Source organism: Oncorhynchus keta, chromosome 34 (genome assembly GCF_023373465.1).
Source record: "Oncorhynchus keta strain PuntledgeMale-10-30-2019 chromosome 34, Oket_V2, whole genome shotgun sequence".
In the NCBI taxonomy this organism is placed as follows: domain Eukaryota; kingdom Metazoa; phylum Chordata; class Actinopteri; order Salmoniformes; family Salmonidae; genus Oncorhynchus; species Oncorhynchus keta.
This window is the reverse complement of record NC_068454.1, coordinates 24,872,288-24,891,243: the sequence shown is the minus strand read 5'-3', so window position 1 is coordinate 24,891,243 and position 18,956 is coordinate 24,872,288. Positions and strand designations below refer to the sequence as shown.

Sequence of the window (18,956 nt, the reverse complement as noted above, 5' to 3'; positions counted from 1 at the left end):
ACCTTTTCCTTCTTGGGAACAGGAAAAATGGTGGCCATCTTGAAGCGTGTGGGGACAGCAGAATGGGATAGGGAGTGATTGAATATGTCCGTAAACACACCAGCCAGCTGGTCTGTGCATGGTCTGAGTACGCGGCTAGGGATGCCGTCTGGGCTGTAGCCTTGCAAGGGTTAACACATTTAAATGTCTTACTCATGTCGGCCACAGAGAAGGAGAGCCCACAGTCCTTGGTAGTGGGTGACGTCGGTGGCACTGTATTATCCTCAAAGCAGGCAAAGAAGGTGTTTAGTTAGTCTGGAAGCAAGACGTCTGTGTCTGTGATGTGCCTGGTTTCTTTTTGTAGTCCGTGATTGTCTGTAGACCCTGCCACATTCGTCCACATACACCTGTTGTATTCAGTGCATGTGACAAATAAACATTTATTTGATTTAGCTATTTGCGCCTTACGGATTTGGGTTGTTGTGGATGACTGTTCACAAATCTAAATGTGTATTTGAATCCAATAATGATTGAATTCAAGAAGTTTAAGCTGCCTATCAATCATAGTTTTTGAAACCAGTGGACAGCCAGTGAAATATGCGCTCTTGCAACAAATGCATAGTGCGGATCCCAGCATATAGAATAAAAGTGAGGCTTTTATTGGTTACATTTCTCCAGGCCCATCCCTCAGCTTTTTACTAAACCAGGCGGGGCGACCGTTTTGTTATTGTTTCATCTGTAGATTTGCCACTTAAACAGCTGCCCGCAAGATATCAAAGTGTCACCAACAAAAAGGTCAACAATAGGCCTATAGCAAATACAGCACATGGCATTAATTTTTCACATGTAAATAGCACTTTTCAGTAGTGCTCAAAGCATGCCATTCCATGAGCACAGCATTTATTTTTCAACCCGAATCAATGAGCCCAATCTGTCCTCCATGACAACAAAATCATAAACAACAGAGTAGGGCTGGCTAATAAGTCCTTAGTTTTCTGGTTATGCTCAGGTAAAACAATTTGGCTCATCTATACTTTCATATTTCCAAGTCCTATTCTTGAAGATCAAGGGGTATCATATTTTTTGGAATGACTGGAATTCTGATAGACTTTTGTTTTTAATGTAAAATTACAATTTAATCATATTATTAAATTTAGTAAAAAGCGATGGGTTAGAAGAAGCCTACATAACCATAAAGTAAAATATAACATCCATATACTGCCAGCTATGTAAACTTTAACATAGATTTATCCTGCAGTAGATGTCGTTCAATTGGTAACATGCATTGTTGTTGTCACGTCCTGACCTTAGTTCCTTTTTCCGTCTCTATTTTAGTTTGGTCAGGGCGTGAGTTGGGGTTGGCATTCTATGTGTTGTTCTATGTTTTTGAATTAGTGTTTGGTCTGGTATGGTTCCCAATCAGAGGCAGCTGTTTAGCTTTGTCTCTGATTGAGAACCATACATAGGCAGCCTGTTTTCCCACTATGGGTAGTTGTTTTCTGTCTCTGTGTCTGCACCAGACAAAACTGTTTCGTTTTCGTTCGTTTTCGCTTGTTATTTTGGTTTTGTGTTCAGTTTAAATAAATATTAACATGCACACGTACCACGCTGCATATTGGTCCGATCCTTCCTACTGAAAACCGTTACAGTTGTCTTCTTCTTAAGGGGAAAGTAATTTAAAAAGTAACTGAATATAATCCGATTACATTACTGAGTTTGGGTAATCCAAAAATTACGTTACTGATTACAATTTTGGACAGGTAAGTAGTAACTGTAACGGATAACATTTAGAAAGTAACCTACTCTACCTTGCATACACTAGTGTAGTAGACAATCAAGCATACATATAGATCATATTACATTACTATTTTCATTCTTAACGGAATTATATGCACGCACCCAATTTGACTCAGACTATTTAAAACAAAAAAAATCTTCTTTAAATGTTTTTTGACTCAGACTCTTGATTTGTTTGACGGTTGTTATGGCGGTTGCCAAGGGCTCTGCTGAATCGGGAGGTCGACTCTCCACCACTTACATAGAGGCCAGGGAAATCTCAGCGGTAAGTTTGCCTCCAAAAAGGGACAATATGATGTAGCTAAACGAGCTAGTTAACTAAATGTGAAATTAAGAATGTGATGTTTATATTGAACGTGTTTCAAATGTCATTATTTGGTAGATTCATGGCTACTGGTTGCTATTATTATATGACTGGTTGTTTGTGGTTGGTTAGCTTAGCTCTCTGATTTCTTAATGTTGCCAACAACTAGGCTTGCCAGTTTTGCTCCCTCTGATTAGCCTGCAGCCTCCTCATGAAAATCAATGTCATTGTCAGACATTTATGCAACTGTAAATGTATACAGTAAACTTAGCTACTGTACTTTTTTGCCAGGAAATAGAAGCTTTCACCGTGGAGTCGCTATGCCATCAGAACGTGCACGGCTTCTTCGGAGGCCTTTGCCCCCTAAAAAGAATCCCCCCATTGTGAAATCACTTCCTTCGCCTATACTTTCAGGTAGGTTACAGGGATTGTAATACAGGGATTGCCCTATTGCCTGGGACAAGTGATTTGAGCAGTCCCGCAAGTTCAGTTTGCTCGGGGGTTGCCCCATTGGACGATACAAAAAAGTGAAACTGAAAAGTCATTCCAGCAGCTTAAAACGGATCTTTCTGCCCAGTTGACAATTCTAGGGAGAGGGAACGTATTTGTAATGTTACCCCCAATGTTCCCCTAATGTTTGAGTGTCCAGTTTTCTGTTAGTTAGGGGAACAGCATTCTATCTATGTTAGCAAAAAACTTCTTAGAACCTTTTTAGAATGTTTTGGTGTTAGGAGAATGTTCCTTTAATGTCAAGCAGAACTTATCTAGAACTTGGTGACAATGTTCTCAGAATATACAATGAACAAAAATCTAAAAGCAACATGCAACAAGTTCAGATTTTACTGAGTTAGAGTTCATATACGCCCCTAATCTAGGGATTTCATATGCTTGGGAATACGGATATGTATGTGTTGGTCACCGATACTTTTGATCAGAAAACCAGTCAGTATCTGGTGTGACCACGATTTGCCTCATGCAGCGCAACACATTTCCTTCGCATAGAGTTGATCAGGCTGTTGATTGTGGCCTGTGGAATGTTGTCCCACTTCTCTTCAATGTCTATGCGAATTTGTTGAATATGGGCAGAACTGGAACACGCTGTCATACACGTCGATCCAGAGCATCACAAACATGCTCAATGGGTGATATGTCTGGTGAGTATGCAGGCCATGGAAGAACTGGGACATTTTCAGCTACCAGGAATTGTGTACAGATCCTTGCGACATGGGGCTGTGTATTATCATGCTGAAACATGAGGTAATTGTGGTGGATGAATGGCATGACAATGGCCCTCAGGATCTTTTGATGGTATCTCTGTGCATTGAAATTGCCATCAATAAAATGCAATTGTGTTCGTTGTCCGTAGCTTATGCCTGCCCATACAATAACCCCACCGCCACCATGGGGCACTCTGTTCACGACGTTGACATCAGAAAACCGCTCGCCCACACAACTGCCCAGTACAGTTGAAACCGAGATTAATCCATGAAGAGCACACTTCTCCAGCGTGCCAGAGGCCATCGAAGGTGAGCATTTGCCCACTGAAGTCGGTTACGACGCCCAACTGCAGTCAGGTAAAGACCCTGGTGAGGATGACAAGCACGCAGATGAGCTTCCCTGAGACGGTTTCTGACAGTTTGTGCAGACATTCTTCGGTTGTGCAATTCCACAGTTTCATCAGCTGTCCGGTGGCTGGTCTCAGATGATCCCGCAGGTGAAGAAGCCGGATGTAGAGGTCCTGGGTTGGCGTGGTTACACATGGTCTGCGGTTGACGCCTGTTGGATGTGCTGCCAAATTCTCTAAAATGACATTGTAGGCGGCTTATGCGAGAGAAATAAACATTAAATTATCTGTTAACAGCTCTAGTGGACATTCCTGCAGTCACCTCACATTTTAGAGTCGCCTTTTATTGTCCCCAGCACAACATTTAAGAGAAATTTGCTTTTTGTGCGTGTGGAACATTTCTGGGATCCTTTATTTCAGCCCATGAAACATGGTACCAACACTTTACATGTTGCGTTTATATATTTGTTTATTTATATATTTGTTCAGTATACAACATTAATGTTCTTGATGCCTTTTATGGAACGTTGCAAGAACATTCATGTGCCCAGTTTTTTTCAGGGTAGAAGAATATTTCATCAACGTCCCACCAAACATACACAGGACATGGTTGCCATGTTCTCAGAATATACAATATTAATGTTCTAGACACGTTTTATGAGACAATTGCAAGAACATTCCAAAAGGCAGACAATTTATGTCAGTCGGGCAAATTGAGCCTCCTCTGAGAACAACCAAAATACAAAGAATTACGGAACTGATCTTTCTTATTTCTCCCCAATGTGTAGGTGAAAGGAAGGCAATATATGACACTTATGCATGTAAAATGACTGCTTAGAATTTATTACCCATTTGTTCACATTACTTTATGTTAATAAAATATTTCAGTTGTGTAAATCACATGTTTTCACTGCTGCCTGTGCTTTCTGACAAAATCACTATTTTGTAGTTCTTCAAAGTAAGTAAGGCATACTTTTATGTCTGCTGAATACCAACTATTAATCACTTAGATCATGTATTTTCAGGTAGAGATACCTTGCGAACAACTACTGCTCTCAATATCCCCTCACAATTGTGCATTTGTAAAAGAAACACAGACTGGACAAGCAGATGCACAATGGATTATGGTAATTGTAGTTAATTACCACGTTTTATGAGCTAAGCTATGGAGAATATTGGCCTGTTCGAAACTACAACTCCGTACAACATCACACAGTTCAGGCTGGATCTGATTTATCTCTAGAGAGACTGCAATGTGTGCATTGAGCTCACAGAATAAAAATGAATGAAATGGAATTCAAATAATTGAATTGTTGGTCAATTAGTTGTTTAAAAAATGAAAAATAACAAAAATGTTGGTCAGCACTATCTACGTTTGATCCAACTGTTAAAGTGCCATGGGAAACTTGCATTTGTTTCTTCCAGGTACAATCATAGACTCATTGCCCTCAACAGAGAGAAGGGATCTGAAGGACAGTGCCACCGGGCGGAGTGAGTCAAGCTGCCACATGCTTCCTCTTTGGGACTATGACCCTGCAGCCTTTAGGGTGGCTCCCACTCCTCTGACCTCGGTCCCATCCATGCTAATACCTGAAATAATTGAGGGATTCCCCTGTAAACCTCCACGCACTCTCCCCAAAATCCCCCTCCTCGACCTCCTCAAGACAGACCCCAGATACATCCCCTTTCCCCCTAGTTTTAGCTTCAATGACTTTCTGCGGGACCCTAATGGCGGCTGTGGGGCTCAGTCACTAGAGGGCCTGAAGAAAGTGGCACTGTCTCGCTGCAACTACAGGAAGCTGGTTGGGCTTTTCCTGATGGAGCTGCACAAAGGGCAGCAGACTGAGGTGTCCAAGCAGCTGATGTCCACTGAGAAATTGCCAGAGGCCAAGAGCAGGATCCCACAGAAGCAAATCATATGCGGTACATACTGCATATAATATGTTAAAAGATTACCTACCATTGTAGTAGGCTATAATCCAGATTGTGGTGTGTTCATTATGCACCAGTACTAGTGTATTATTTAGTGTGTATTGTGTGACAAGGATGCTTGCTTGTGTAAGTTACAGAGGTGTACTGTTTCTTCATGCGTATTGTGTGTGTTGTTAGCATTTGTTGTGTTATCTGATAAGAGCTGGCAGCATTGATCCGTATGGAGGTGCAAACTCAGATGATGTGTCGGCGGAGCTGTTTGGGAGATGGGACCTGCAGGTCTGAACAGAAGTCTGTGGAGATATGGGTACCCCCAGGGGAAAGACAAGCTGTTCAGAAGCAGGAAAATCTATACCTAGGCAAGAACATGTTTGCATTCTAACTTACTATAACAAAACTAACACTATTGAGTTGTTTATACAAAGCCAAGTTCTGTTTTTCTTGTAGCAAATAAATACATTTTTCCTTTGAGCAGGAACGGAGGTGATCCTGAACTCTGTGACTACCAAGCACTTCCAGGGCTCTCGGCGGACCCACTCCCCGTTCAGGCACTCTGGAGAGGGCATCAACCCATCTGAGCTGGCCATACTGGACTGTCTGACAGAGGGGGGCAAGGCACTCACCCTGAAGGTGCTGTGTGTTGCTTACTGTGTTGTGTGTTTGTGTGGGTGTGTGTGTGTCAAATTCTACAAGTCTCTTCTTTGCCAATTATTTATGTATCCTTTTCTTATTGTTTTATCATTTATTCCTTATGTATTGAAAACATTTGTTCTCAGACTCTTTGCAGCATTACTGAGAGCGACAGAAACACAGACATCACTTATTCTGACTAACATTAAAAGGAAATGAAACGACTGTCTCAAATTTAGCATAACAGGAAGTTGAAGAGGAATATGCAAGCTAGAGCTTCCCTTTTTCTCTGAACCTTGACTGTGTGTTTGATTTACTGTGTGTTTTCTCAGGCCCACTTCATTGCCCTGCTTCCTGATCTGACTCCTCTGGCCCAGAGCCTGCTCTACCTCAACCTGTCCTTCAATGACTTCACTATCTTCCCAGTGGAGGTGAGATGCCTTATGAACTGAGGCAAACCATGAGCATGTCTTACTGGGGTTGTTTTAGAGCAGTGATCATCAACTAGATATTTGACTAAAACGAATAATTTCAAACCTTGCTTACATTTGTATGCGATCACATACAGTATATCTCTCTATTATATTTCAGGAATACTTTGAAACAGATTTCCAAAATTAAAATCACGTGGAGCTGATTTGCTGGTGTTGTTACAGTCTTTTATGTCCAACAATAAAATAAAAAAAATAAAATGCTCCGAAAAGTTGGGGGGCCAAATAAAATCCCCCGTGGGCCAAATTAGGCCCGCAGGCCGCCAGTTGGGGAACCCTGTTTTAGAGCCTATTTATCTAAAAAGGGGGTTCTGAGCATGTTGCAAAATGTCATTGCAATTCCATGGCAAGACAACTTCCAAATATCTCTTCTCTCTCTCTTTAAACAGGTGTATGAGCTCACACAGTTGGAGGTGCTGAAGATGAGAGACAACCCCATAGAGGAGATTCCAACCGGCATCCACAGACTCACCAGGCTCAAAACCTTTGTCATCTCCTTCTGCAAGATCACCTCCCTGCCGTCAGAGTAAGCCACAAGGGGGCGCTACAGGGTTGGGAACTTGTTATACCACAGTGTTATAAACCTACACTGCTGTTAGAAGTCTGTCGGTCTCCCAGATCTGAGTCCTGTGCTGTTGGTCCTACCTACAGGCTGTACCAGCTGCCCACCCTGCAGTTTCTAGATGTATCCTACAACCTTCTCTCATCCCTAACAAATGACATCAGAAAACTCAGGTACAGTCTAGAGTAGGCAGTAAGTCTTCAAAGACCATGATATGGAGCTTTTTCCAAGGTCTTATATTGTATGGGGGTAACTCACTTACCCCCACCACCTTTGTAAAGTACCCACTTTGTGTTATTATTTAAATATAACAGAACACCTCTGTCTGCAGGACTCTGGAGTACCTGAATGTGGAGGGGAACCAGCTGCCTGGCCTGCCCTGTGGGGCCCTGCGCCTCTCCCTCACCCAGCTCAGGATCTCCAACAACTACATGCACCCCTACTTTTGGAAGAGCTGCAGCTGGAACTCTCCCCAGGATCTGCAACACTCAGCCACTATGACCCTCTCTCTCACAGACACCTGTCTGCGCTACGCCAGCCTTCCCCCTGAGGCACAGATGGCCCTTAGCAGGTAGCCTATTTACATGACCCTGATCAGATTCAACTAAATAAATACACAGTATAAAGGATGAACTCCATGTTTGTTTTAAGGTAAAAGAGATGACTGTTTCATTGATGGTGTGTGTTTTTTTTTGTGTCCCCAGGGTGGGTGTGTGTGACTGCTGTAGGGGTCCTATGTACGGACCTGGACTCAAGGTAATCCGGCCCTGCTACAATATCTTCGGACTACACAGGGTGCCCTTCATCTTCTATGCCTGCACCCCAGCATGCCACTGGAACTTCAAGATCCAGACCAAGAGTCTCTCCAGTCTTCTGTATGGAGAAGACACAACTCACAATAGTGAACAACTAACATGACTATGAAGGAACCAATACTGAGGCCTCTTGGCCTTAATAGCCAAAGACCTCTGAATATCTATCTCATCAGCTCTACTAATCTTGTGCCAAATTGTAACCTTACCATAATGTCTACTGATGTCACTGTCTCTATATAGCCTTGAGTAGTTGTCTGCAAAACATGTATTTTGCACAGCAAGTGCATGTGAAAACTCCCATAATTATGGCACTTTTAATGTCTTTAAATTTTCCATTGACCTCCAATTAAAATAAAGTATTTCTGAATACTAGTTGTGTTTAACTATTTCAGCCTCAAGTAGTGTGTATTGCTTTAAGCCTGACTTCTTATTTAAACAAACGAAATGTGGACCAATCACAGCACCTCAACAGAGCTTGACAATTAGTTTTTTGAATGACTGAAGGAGTGAGAAGTTTTGTAACTTTTTTATTAGTAGTGTAATGGCATTTTTAAAATACGTTTTTTTTTACCCCCGTCCAGGTGGTGGCGGCGGCAACACAACATTAGTTGTAGTATGCTATAAAACCTTAGAAGAAAAAGAGAAGATGATTGTAATGAACTTCGTCTGTTGTTTGAAGAGAGTCAGACCGAAATGCAGCGTGTAGGTTACTCATGACTTTTAATGAAGAAAATGCGGTACATGAAATAACTGAAGAAGAAAACAACAAACGAGTGAAACTAATTACAGCCTATCTGGTGACTAACACAGAGACAGGTACAATCACCCACGAAATACAACGCGCACTCAGGCTACCTAAATACGGTTCCCAATCCGAGACAACGAGAATCAGCTGACTCCAATTAGGAGTCGCCTCAGGCAGCCAAGCCTAACTAGACACACCCCTAATAATACACACTCCCAATTAATACAAACCCCAATACGAAATACAACATATAAACCCATGTCCCACCCTGGCCTACCCAAACATATAACAAAAACACAAGATACAATGACCAAGGCGTGACAATGATGTATAGTTGAGAGGGATGAAGCCAAAGTAATGGCAAATAAGTCTGGCTGCACAACTGATTGACAAACACTGCAAATTGAGAAGTCATGTGACTAAACTGAATAAAAAGAAGAAACTACACTATGAAACAAAGATAAATGATAAAGAATGATAGGAAAAAGTTTTGGAGCACCTTCAATGAAATTTTGGGCAAAAAGGCAAACTCTGCTCCATCATTCATTGAATCATATGGCTCATTCATCACAAAACCCACTGGTAATTGCTTCATTGGCAAGATTAGCAAATTTAGGCATAACATGCCAGCATCAAATGCTGACTACCCATCCAAGTACAGTGGGGCAAAAAAGTATTTAGTCAGCCACCAATTGTGCAAGTTCTCCCACTTAAAAAGATGAGAGAGGCCTGTAATTTTCATCATAGGTACACTTCAACTATGACAGACAAAATTAGGGAAAAAAATCCAGAAAATCACATTGTAGGATTTTTTATGAATTTATTTGCAAATTATAGTGGAAAATACATATTTGGTCACCTACAAACAAGCAAGATTTCTGGCTCTCACAGACCTGTAATTTCTTCTTTAAGAGGCTCCTCTGTCTTCCACTCGTTACCTGTATTAATGGCACCTGTTTGAACTTGTTATCAGTATAAAAGACACCTGTCCACAACCTCAAACTGTCACACTCCAAACTCCACTATGGCCAAGACCAAAGAGCTGTCAAAGGACACCAGAAACAAAATTGTAGACCAGCACCAGGCTGGGAAGACTGAATCTGCAATAGGTAAGCAGCTTGGTTTGAAGAAATCAACTGGGAGCAATTATTAGGAAATGGAAGACATACAAGACCACTGATAATCTCCCTCGATCTAGGGCTCCACGCAAGATCTCACCCCGTGGTCAAAATGATCACAAGAATGGTGAGCAAAAATCCCAGAACCACATGGGGGGACCTAGTGAATGACCTGCAGAGAGCTGGGACCAAAGTAACAAAGCCTACCATCAGTAACACACGACGCCGCCAGGGACTCCAATCCTGCAGTGCCAGACGTGTCCCCCTGCTTAAGCCAGTACATGTCCAGGCCCGTCTGAAGTTTGCTAGAGAGCATTTGGAGGATCCAGAAGAAGATTGGGAGAATGTCATATGGTCAGATGAAACCAAAATATAACTTTTTGGTAAAAAAAAGTGTTTGGAGGACAAAGAATACTGAATTGCATCTAAAGAACACCATACCTACTGTGAAGCATGGGGGTGGAAACATCATGCTTTGGGGCTGTTTTTCTGCAAAGGGACCAGGATGACTGATCCTTGTAAAGGAAAGAATGAATGGGGCCATGTATCGTGAGATTTTGAGTGAAAACCTCCTTCCATCAGCAAGGGCATTGAATATGAAACATGGCTGGGTCTTTCAGCATGACAATGATCCCAAACACACTGCCCGGGCAACGAAGGAGTGGCTTCGTAAGAAGCATTTCAAGGTCCTGGAGTGGCCTAGCCAGTCTCCAGATCTCAACCCCATAGAAAATCTTTGGAGGGAGTTGAAAGTCCGTGTTGCCCAGCAACAGCCCCAAAACATCACTGCTCCAGAGGAGATCTGCATGGAGGAATGGGCCAAAATACCAGCAACAGTGTGTGAAAACCTTGTGGAGACTTACAGAAAACGTTTGACCTCTGTCATTGCCAACAAAGGGTATATAACAAAGTATTGAGATAAACTTTTGTTATTGACCAAATACTTATTTTCCACCACAATTTGCAAATAAATTCATAAAAAATCCTACAATGTGATTTTCTGGATCTTTTTTTCTCATTTTGTCTGTCATAGTTGAAGTGTACCTATGATGAAAATTATAGGCCTCTCTCATCGTTTTAAGTGGGAGAACTTGCACAACTGGTGGCTGACTAAATACTTTTCTGCCCCACTGTATATCTGACCAAATTATGAGAGACAAGTATTGTAGTTTTGAATTCCGTAAAGTGAGTGTGGAAGAGGTGAAAAAAATGTTGTCTATCAACAATGACAAGCCACCGGGGTCTGACAATTTGGATGGAAAATTATTGCGGATCATATTACCACTCCTGTTTACCATGTCTTCAATTTAAGCCTACTAGAAAGTGTGAGTCCTCAGGCCTGGAGGGAAGCAAAAGTAATTCCTGTACCTAAGAATAGTAAAGCCCCCTTTACTGGCTCAAATGGCCAACCTGTTACCAACCCCTAGAAAACTTTTGGAAAAAAAATGTGTTTGACCAGATACAATGCTATTTTATAGTAAACAAATTTACAACAGACTTTCAGCATGCTTATAGGGAAGGACATTCAATAAGCACAACGCTTACACAAATGACTGATGATTGGCTGAGAGGAATTGATAATACAAATATTGTGGGGGTTGTCTTGTTAGAATTCAGTGCAGCTTTTGACATTATCGATCATAGTCTGCCGTTGGAAAAACGTATGTGCTATGGCCTTACACCCCACTGCAATATTTTGGATAAAGAGTTACTAACAGAACACAGAGGGTGTTCTTTAATGGAAGCCGATCCTACATAATCCACATAGAATCAGGAATTCCCCAGGGCAGCTGTCTAGGCCCCTTACTTTTTAAAATCTTTACTAACAACATGCCACTTACTTTGAGTAAAGCCAGTGTGCCTATGTATGAGGATGACTCAACACTATACATCTCAGCTACTACAGCGACTGAAATGACTGCAATACTCAACAAAGTGCTGCAGTTAATTTCTGAATGGGTGGCAAGGAATAAGTTAGTCTTATGACTAAATATCAAAAACTAAAAGCATTCACTAAACCTCAACTAAATCTTGTAATGAATAATGTGGAAATTGAGCACATTGAGGTGACTAAACTGCTTGGAGTAACCCTGGATTATAAATGTTCATGGTCAAAACATATTGATACAACAGTAGCTAAGATAGGGAGGTCTGTCCATAATAAAGCACTTCTCTGCCTTCTTAACAGCAAGGCACGTTTTACAGGCCCTAGTTTTGTCGCACATGGACTACTTTTCAATCGTGTGGTGAGGTACCACAAAGAGGGACTTAGGAAAATTGCAATTGGCTCAGAACAGGACAGCAAGGCTGGCCCTTACATGTACACAGAGAGCTAACATTAATAATATGCATGTAAATCTCTCCTGGTTCAAAGTGGAGGAGAGATTGGCTTCATCCCTACTTGTATTTGTGAGAGGTATTGACATGTTGAACTACTGGCACACAGCTCAGACACCCATGCATACCCCACAAGACATGCCACCAGAGGTCTCTTCACAGTCCCTAAGTCCAGAACAGACTATGGGAGGCGCACAGTGCTACATAGAGCCACGACTACATGGAACTCTATTCCACATCAAGTAACTCATGCAAGCAGTAAAATTAGATTTAATAAAACAGATAACAATGCACCTTATGGAACAGCGGGGACTGTGAAGCAACACAAACATATTCACAGACACATGCATACAAACACACGATAACATACACACTGTACACCCACGTACACATGGATTTTGTAGATATTTTGTAGATATGTGGAAATAGATTAGTGGCCTGAGGGCACACACTTAATGTGTTGTGAAATCTGTTGTGAATGTATTGTAATGTTTGTATAATTGTATAACAGTCTTAATTTTGCTGGACCCCAGGAATCCATGACAAATACAAATATAAAAAGCTAGTGAATTCACACTCCAGAACAGTAGGCAGGCATGCACCGCTATCTTACGAGTATGTTTGCAGACCGCCATAATACCATAGAAGAAGAGGAGGAGCAGACAGCTACAGGAAAAGACGAACATCTTTGGGCTATCACTAACGTTACCTACCACAGCGGCAAAGTAAGAATGTGCTATATCGTATAAATTCTTGAAAATTAACATTTGCTTTTTGGTCTTACTTTAAGGTTAGCAGTGTGGTTAAGGTTGGTGTTCGGTTTCAAATCACATTTTAAGAATATTAATTGTAGAAAAAGTGTAGAAGTTTATGACGGTGGATGAAACGACATATTTTTGAGAAAGCTTTTACAAGCACTTCCGGTGTCAAAGTTTGTGTTGTGTTGTGTTGTCAAGATGGCTGGCCATGATCATCATCGTGACCATCTGTCTCTGTGCTTATGTGACTTAATCAGGTAATAATCCATTAATAAACGATGCTGCTTTGTTTCTGACACCTGTCTAACCTTACAATTCTCGCCAACAGAAACTGGATATGAATAAAGAATGAAGTGACCGTCATAGCTACCTAACGTTAGTTAGTAGCCATATCTATGAAGAGAAGACATTTTACAATCGGAGTAATTTGTATAGACAAACCATTGTCAAAAACTAGTTAAATTCCTAGTTGGCTAGCTACTCAGAACCAGTCAGCCAGCCACCATGGTGTTATAATTAGTAGTATAACCTTTATTATGTTTTGGATAGGATAGGGTAAGTAAGGGTAAGTAATCCTTCTCACCCCCCCCCCCAAAAAAAAGATTTAGATGCAAGTGGCTGTTCCACTGGATGTCATAAGGTGCATGCACCAATTTGTAAGTCGCTCTGGATAAGAGCGTCTGCTAAATGACTTAAATGTAAATGTAAATGTTTTGTCTTGAAAACAGATTACTATGGTCCATGGTGTTGCCATGCGTGTATCTGAGCTTGGTGCTGGCGCTGCTCCTGTTTCTACTCGTCATGGGTGTCCGAATATGGCTGCAGAGGAGTCGGAAAGCCCGCCTGGCTCAGAACAGTTCCCCAACTGTGGCCTTCTTCCACCCTTACTGCAATGCAGGAGGGGGTGGGGAGCGGGTGCTCTGGTGTGCCCTCAGAGCTCTTCAGAATAGGTAGGTTTACGCAGTCTGAGCCTATAGTTAGATTTTAATGCATTAGTGGAGCTTAATAACCTATCTTCTTGATATGTTATGTCTCTTCTATGTCTTCCCTCCTGTAGATACCCAAACGTTTCATTCGTTGTGTACACCGGTGACCATGGGGTGACAGGGGAGCAGATCCTCGAGGGCGCCCAACAACGCTTCAACGTCAGGCTGCCTCATCCAGTGACTTTCATATTCCTGAAGAACCGTCTCCTGGTGGAGGCTAGCTCCTACCCCCACTTCACCCTGCTGGGGCAGAGCATGGGCTCAATGTTCCTGGGCTGGGAGGCCCTCACTGCCTTTGTACCAGACCTTTATATGGACTCCATGGGCTATGCCTTCACTCTGCCCATCTTCCGCTACCTGGGAGGATGCAGGGTGGGCAGCTATGTGCACTACCCCACCGTCAGTACTGACATGCTGTCTGTGGTGAGAGAGAGAAACCCAAGGTCGGAACTGTTTATTTTAATTGCATAAAGCATGTTGATATGGTTATTTATTGTGACACAGATAATGTATTCGTTAATAGTTTGGTTGATGTTTTTGTTATCAAACTTGTAATTTTCCTCTGCAGTATTTGTGATTATACACTCCCTCCTATAATCCCAACAGGTTCAACAATGCAGACTACATCTCTGCTAACCCTCTTCTTAGTATGGCCAAGGTGATGTACTACTGTGCCTTTGCTCTGATCTACGGCCTAGCTGGCTCCTGCAGCGACGTCGTCATGGTCAACTCTACCTGGACACTGGGCCACATCCTGGCCCTGTGGCGCGCACCCAGCCGCACCGGTGTGGTCTACCCTCCCTGTGACGTCCGCTCCTTCCTCAACATCCCATTGGAGGATGAGGTGGAAGGGGAGGGGCTCGATGACAGGAAGTGCCATTCGATAGTGTCCGTGGGTCAGTTCCGACCAGAGAAAGACCACCGGCTGCAGATTAGGGCCTTCCGGAAGCTTCTGGACAGGAAAGGGGTAGGTCCAGGAGGGCGGGATTCTCTGAGGCTGGTGTTGATTGGTGGCTGCCGTAACCAGGAGGATGATGATAGAGTGCTGATGCTGAGGGGGTTGTGCCAGGAGCTGGGTGTGACAGAAAGAGTTGAGTTTAAACTTAACGTTCCCTTTGATGAGTTAAAGAGGGAGCTGGTGGATGCCACCATTGGTCTGCACACCATGTGGAATGAGCATTTTGGCATAGGTATTCATTTTTATCTATACCATCTTATTATCTTCTGTTTTTAAGAGAAGTGTTATACATTCCAAACATATTCATCTGATCCCAGTTCCTACTCTGCATCCTCTCTCTCCTGTCTCAGGTGTGGTAGAATGTATGGCTGCAGGGACAGTCATTCTGGCTCACAAGTCCGGCGGCCCCAAGCTGGACATTGTGGTTCCCTATGAGGGCGGCCAGACTGGCTTCCTGGCCGACAGCGAGGACAGCTACGCTACTGCCATGGAGACCATCCTGGCACTGTCGCCGTCGGCACGGCTGGAGATCCGGCGCAATGCTCGACGGTCTGTAGACCGTTTCTCCGACCAGGAGTTTGACGCCAGCTTCCTGTCTTCCATGGAATCTCTGATGGGAAAGCTGGAGTGATGAGGGAAAACCAATCACTCCCCCCTCAGACTGAAACCCTTCCTCTCTGCTGCACTCACAGGCCTGATTGGCTGGGCAACTGATGGTCTATGAGACCTTTGATGGCTTTATTCATAGGAATAAGTAAGGATGCTTGTCTAACTTACTCTGTCTTGCTAGAGTTCCAGTGAAGGGATTTGCTGGAAATTCTATTGATGTTTACACTCAAAAAGCACCTGGTCCTCATATCTAGTCCAATACGGCAGAGGGATCAAACATTGTGCTTTTTTTTCTCACTGTGATTTTTTTTCTTGCTCTGTTATGGAACTATGGTTCAGAATTGTAGATATTATACAAACACTGCTTTAAACAAAAAAAGTAAATGTATTGTTAATTTGTCTGAATCTTAAACGTAAACTTGTTGTATTTTGTATATAATTTTTATTTACTCTTTAAAGTCCCTCCAAGCAACAACGATACCGAAACATTTTCAATGCCCAAATAATTTACATCTTGTCAATGCTTGCTTATGTTATACTTTAACCTGTGGCAAGAATAGATAGCCCTTGGTCAAAACTTTAACCTGCAGTTTAGAAAAATGCAAGATGCATCTGTACTTAAAATAAATAAATATATTTAACCAGGTAGGCAAGTTGAGAATAATATATAATAATATAATATATGCCATTTAGCAGACGCTTTTATCCAAAGCGACTTACAGTCATGTGTGCATACATTCTACGTATGGGTGGTCCCGGGAATCGAACCCACTACCCTGGCGTTACAAGAGCCATGCTCTACCAACTGAGCTACAGAAGGACCGTTCTCATTTACAATTGCGACCTGGCGAAGATAAAGCAAAGCAGTTCGACACATACAACAACACAGAGTTACACATGGAGTAAAAAAAACATACAGTCAATAATACAATAGAAAAATAAGTCTATATACAATGTGAGCAAATGAGGTGAGATAAGGGAGGTAAAGGCAAAAAAAAGTCCATGGTGGCGAAGTAAATACAATATAGCAAGTAAAACACTGGAATGGTAGATTTGAAGTGGAAGAATGTGCAAAGAAGAAGTAATGGGGTGCAAAATAAATACAATAGGGGAAGAGGTAGTTGTTTGGGCTAAATTATAGATGGGCTATGTACAGGTGCAGTAATCTGTGAGCTGCTCTGACATCTGGTGCTTAAAGCTAGTGAGGGAGATAAGTGTTTCCAGTTTCAGAGGTTTTTGTTTGTTCCAGTCATTGGCAGCAGAGAACTGGGAGGAGAGGCGGCCAAAGGAAGAATTGGTTTTGGGGGTGACCAGAGAGATATACTTGCTGGAGCGCGTGCAACAGGTGGGTGCTGCTATGGTGACCAGTGAGCTAAGATAAGGGGGGACTTTACCTAGCAGGGTCTTGTAGATGACCTGTAGCCAGTGGGTTTGGCGACTAGTATGAAGCGAGGGCCAGCCAACGAGAGTGTACAGGTCGCAGTGGTGGGTAGTATATGGGGCTTTGGTGACAAAACAGATGGCACTGATAGACTGCATCCAATTTATTGAGTAGGGTATTGGAGGCTATTTTGTAAATGACATCGCCGAAGTCGAGGATCGGTAGGATGGTCAGTTTTACGAGGGTATGTTTGACAGCATGAGTGAAGGATGCTTTGTTTGCGAAATAGGAAGCCTATTCTAGATTTGGATTTGGAGATGTTTGATATGAGTCTGGAAAGAGAGTTTACAGTCTAACCAGACACCTAGGTATTTGTAGTTGTTCACATATTCTAAGTCAGAACCGTCCAGAGTAGTGATGCTGGACGGGCGGGCAGGTGCAGGCAACGATCGATTGATGAGCATGCATTTCGTTTTACTTGTATTTAAGAGCAGTTGGAAGCCACGGAAGGAGAGTTGTATGGCATTGAAGCTCATCTGGAGGGTTGTTAACACAGTGTCCAAAGAAGGGCCAGAAGTATACAGAATTGTGTCGTCTGCGTAGAGGTGGATCAGAGACTCACCAGCAGCAAGAGCGACATCATTGATGTATACAGAGAAGAGTCGGCCCAAGAATTTAACCCTGTGATACCCCCATAGAGACTGCCAGAGGCCCGGACAACAGGCCCTCCGATTTGACACACTGAACTCTATCAGAGAAATAGTTGGTAAACCAGGCGAGGCAATCATTTGAGAAACCAAGGCTATTGAGTCTGCCGATGAGGATGTGGTGATTGACAGTCGAAAGCCTTGGCCAGGTCAATGAATACGGCTGCACAGTATTGTTTCTTATCGATGGCGGTTAAGATATCGTGTAGGATCTTGAGCGTGGCTGAGGTGCACCCATGATCAGCTCTGAAACCAGATTGCATAGCAGAGAATGTGCAGTTGGGATTCTAAATATTCGGTGATCTGTTTGTTGACTTGGCTTTCGAAGACCTTAGAAAGGCAGGGTAGGATAGATATAGGTCTGTAGCAGTTTGGGACTAGAGTGTCCCCCCCTTTGAAGAGTGGGATGACCGCAGCTGCTTTCCAATCTTTGGGAATCTCAGACGACACAAAAGAGAGGTTGAACAAGCTAGTATTCGGGGTTGCAACAATTTCGGCAGATAGTTTTAGAAAGAAAGGGTCCAGATTGTCTAGCCTGGCTGATTTGTAGGGGTCCAGATTTTGAAGCTCTTTCAGCTGACTGGATTTGGGAGAAGGAGAAATGGGGAAGGCGTGGGCGAGTTGCTGTGGGGGGTGCAGTGCTGTTGACCGGGGTAGGGGTAGCCAGGTGGAAAGCATGGCCAGCTGTAGAAAAACACTTATTGAAATTCTCAATTATAGTGATTTTATCGATGGTGACAGAGTTTCCTATCCTCAGTGCAGTGGGCAGCTGGGAGGAGGTGTTCTTATTCTCCATGGACTTTACAGTGCCCCAGAACATTTTTGAGTGTGTGTTGCAAGAAGCAAATTCCTGCTTGAAAAAGCTAGCCTTGGCTTTTCTAACTGCATGTGTATATTGGTTTCTAACTTCCCTGAAAAATTGCATATCACGGGGGCTGTTCGATGCTAATGCAGAACGCCATAGGATGTTTTTGTGTTGGTTAAGGGCAGTCGGGTCTGGAGAGAACCAAGGGCTAAATCTGTTCCTGGTTCTACATTTCTTGAATGGGGCATGCTTATTTAAGATGGTGAGGAAGGCGTTTAAAAAACAAACAAAAAACAGGCATCCTCTACTGACGGGATGAGTTCAATCTCCTTCCAGGATACCCAGGCCAGGTGGATTAGAAAGGCCTGCTCGCTGAAGTGTTTCAGGGAGCGTTTGACAGTGATGAGTGGAGGTCGTTTGACCGCTGACCCATTACGGATGCAGGCAATGAAGCAGTGATCGCTGAGATCTTGGTTGA

The 18,956-nt window shown here is 42.9% G+C and overlaps 2 protein-coding genes across 6 annotated transcripts; both read left to right on the top strand.

Annotated features, from left to right (window-relative positions):
• The first annotated feature begins 1,468 nt into the window (after positions 1–1,468).
• LOC118366848 (leucine-rich repeat-containing protein 63) lies at positions 1,469–8,460 on the top strand. 4 transcript variants are annotated; one of them, XM_035749603.2, is made up of 11 exons: positions 1,469–1,739; positions 1,939–2,041; positions 2,379–2,494; positions 5,070–5,567; positions 5,777–5,935; positions 6,052–6,206; positions 6,539–6,637; positions 7,087–7,223; positions 7,349–7,432; positions 7,591–7,830; positions 7,964–8,460. In XM_035749603.2, exons 3-11 carry the CDS (start codon positions 2,401–2,403, stop codon positions 8,175–8,177), a joined length of 1,680 nt encoding a protein of 559 aa, XP_035605496.1. In that variant the 5' UTR covers positions 1,469–1,739; positions 1,939–2,041; positions 2,379–2,400; the 3' UTR covers positions 8,178–8,460. The 4 variants fall into 4 exon arrangements, with proteins under 4 accessions (XP_035605496.1, XP_035605495.1, XP_035605492.1 ...); XM_035749602.2 differs by having other exon boundaries at positions 1,470–1,739; positions 1,979–2,041; positions 2,372–2,494; XM_035749599.2 differs by having other exon boundaries at positions 1,470–1,739; positions 2,372–2,494.
• Positions 8,461–12,865: 4,405 nt separating this feature from the next.
• Positions 12,866–16,231, top strand: LOC118366847 (GDP-Man:Man(3)GlcNAc(2)-PP-Dol alpha-1,2-mannosyltransferase-like). 2 transcript variants are annotated; one of them, XM_035749597.1, is made up of 6 exons: positions 12,872–12,999; positions 13,231–13,289; positions 13,761–13,982; positions 14,090–14,461; positions 14,625–15,208; positions 15,327–16,231. In XM_035749597.1, the coding sequence occupies exons 1-6, from the start codon at positions 12,892–12,894 to the stop codon at positions 15,605–15,607; spliced, it is 1,626 nt and encodes a 541-aa protein (XP_035605490.1). In that variant the 5' UTR covers positions 12,872–12,891; the 3' UTR covers positions 15,608–16,231. The 2 variants fall into 2 exon arrangements, with proteins under 2 accessions (XP_035605491.1, XP_035605490.1); XM_035749598.1 differs by lacking the exon at positions 13,231–13,289 and having other exon boundaries at positions 12,866–12,999.
• Positions 16,232–18,956: the final 2,725 nt, after the last annotated feature.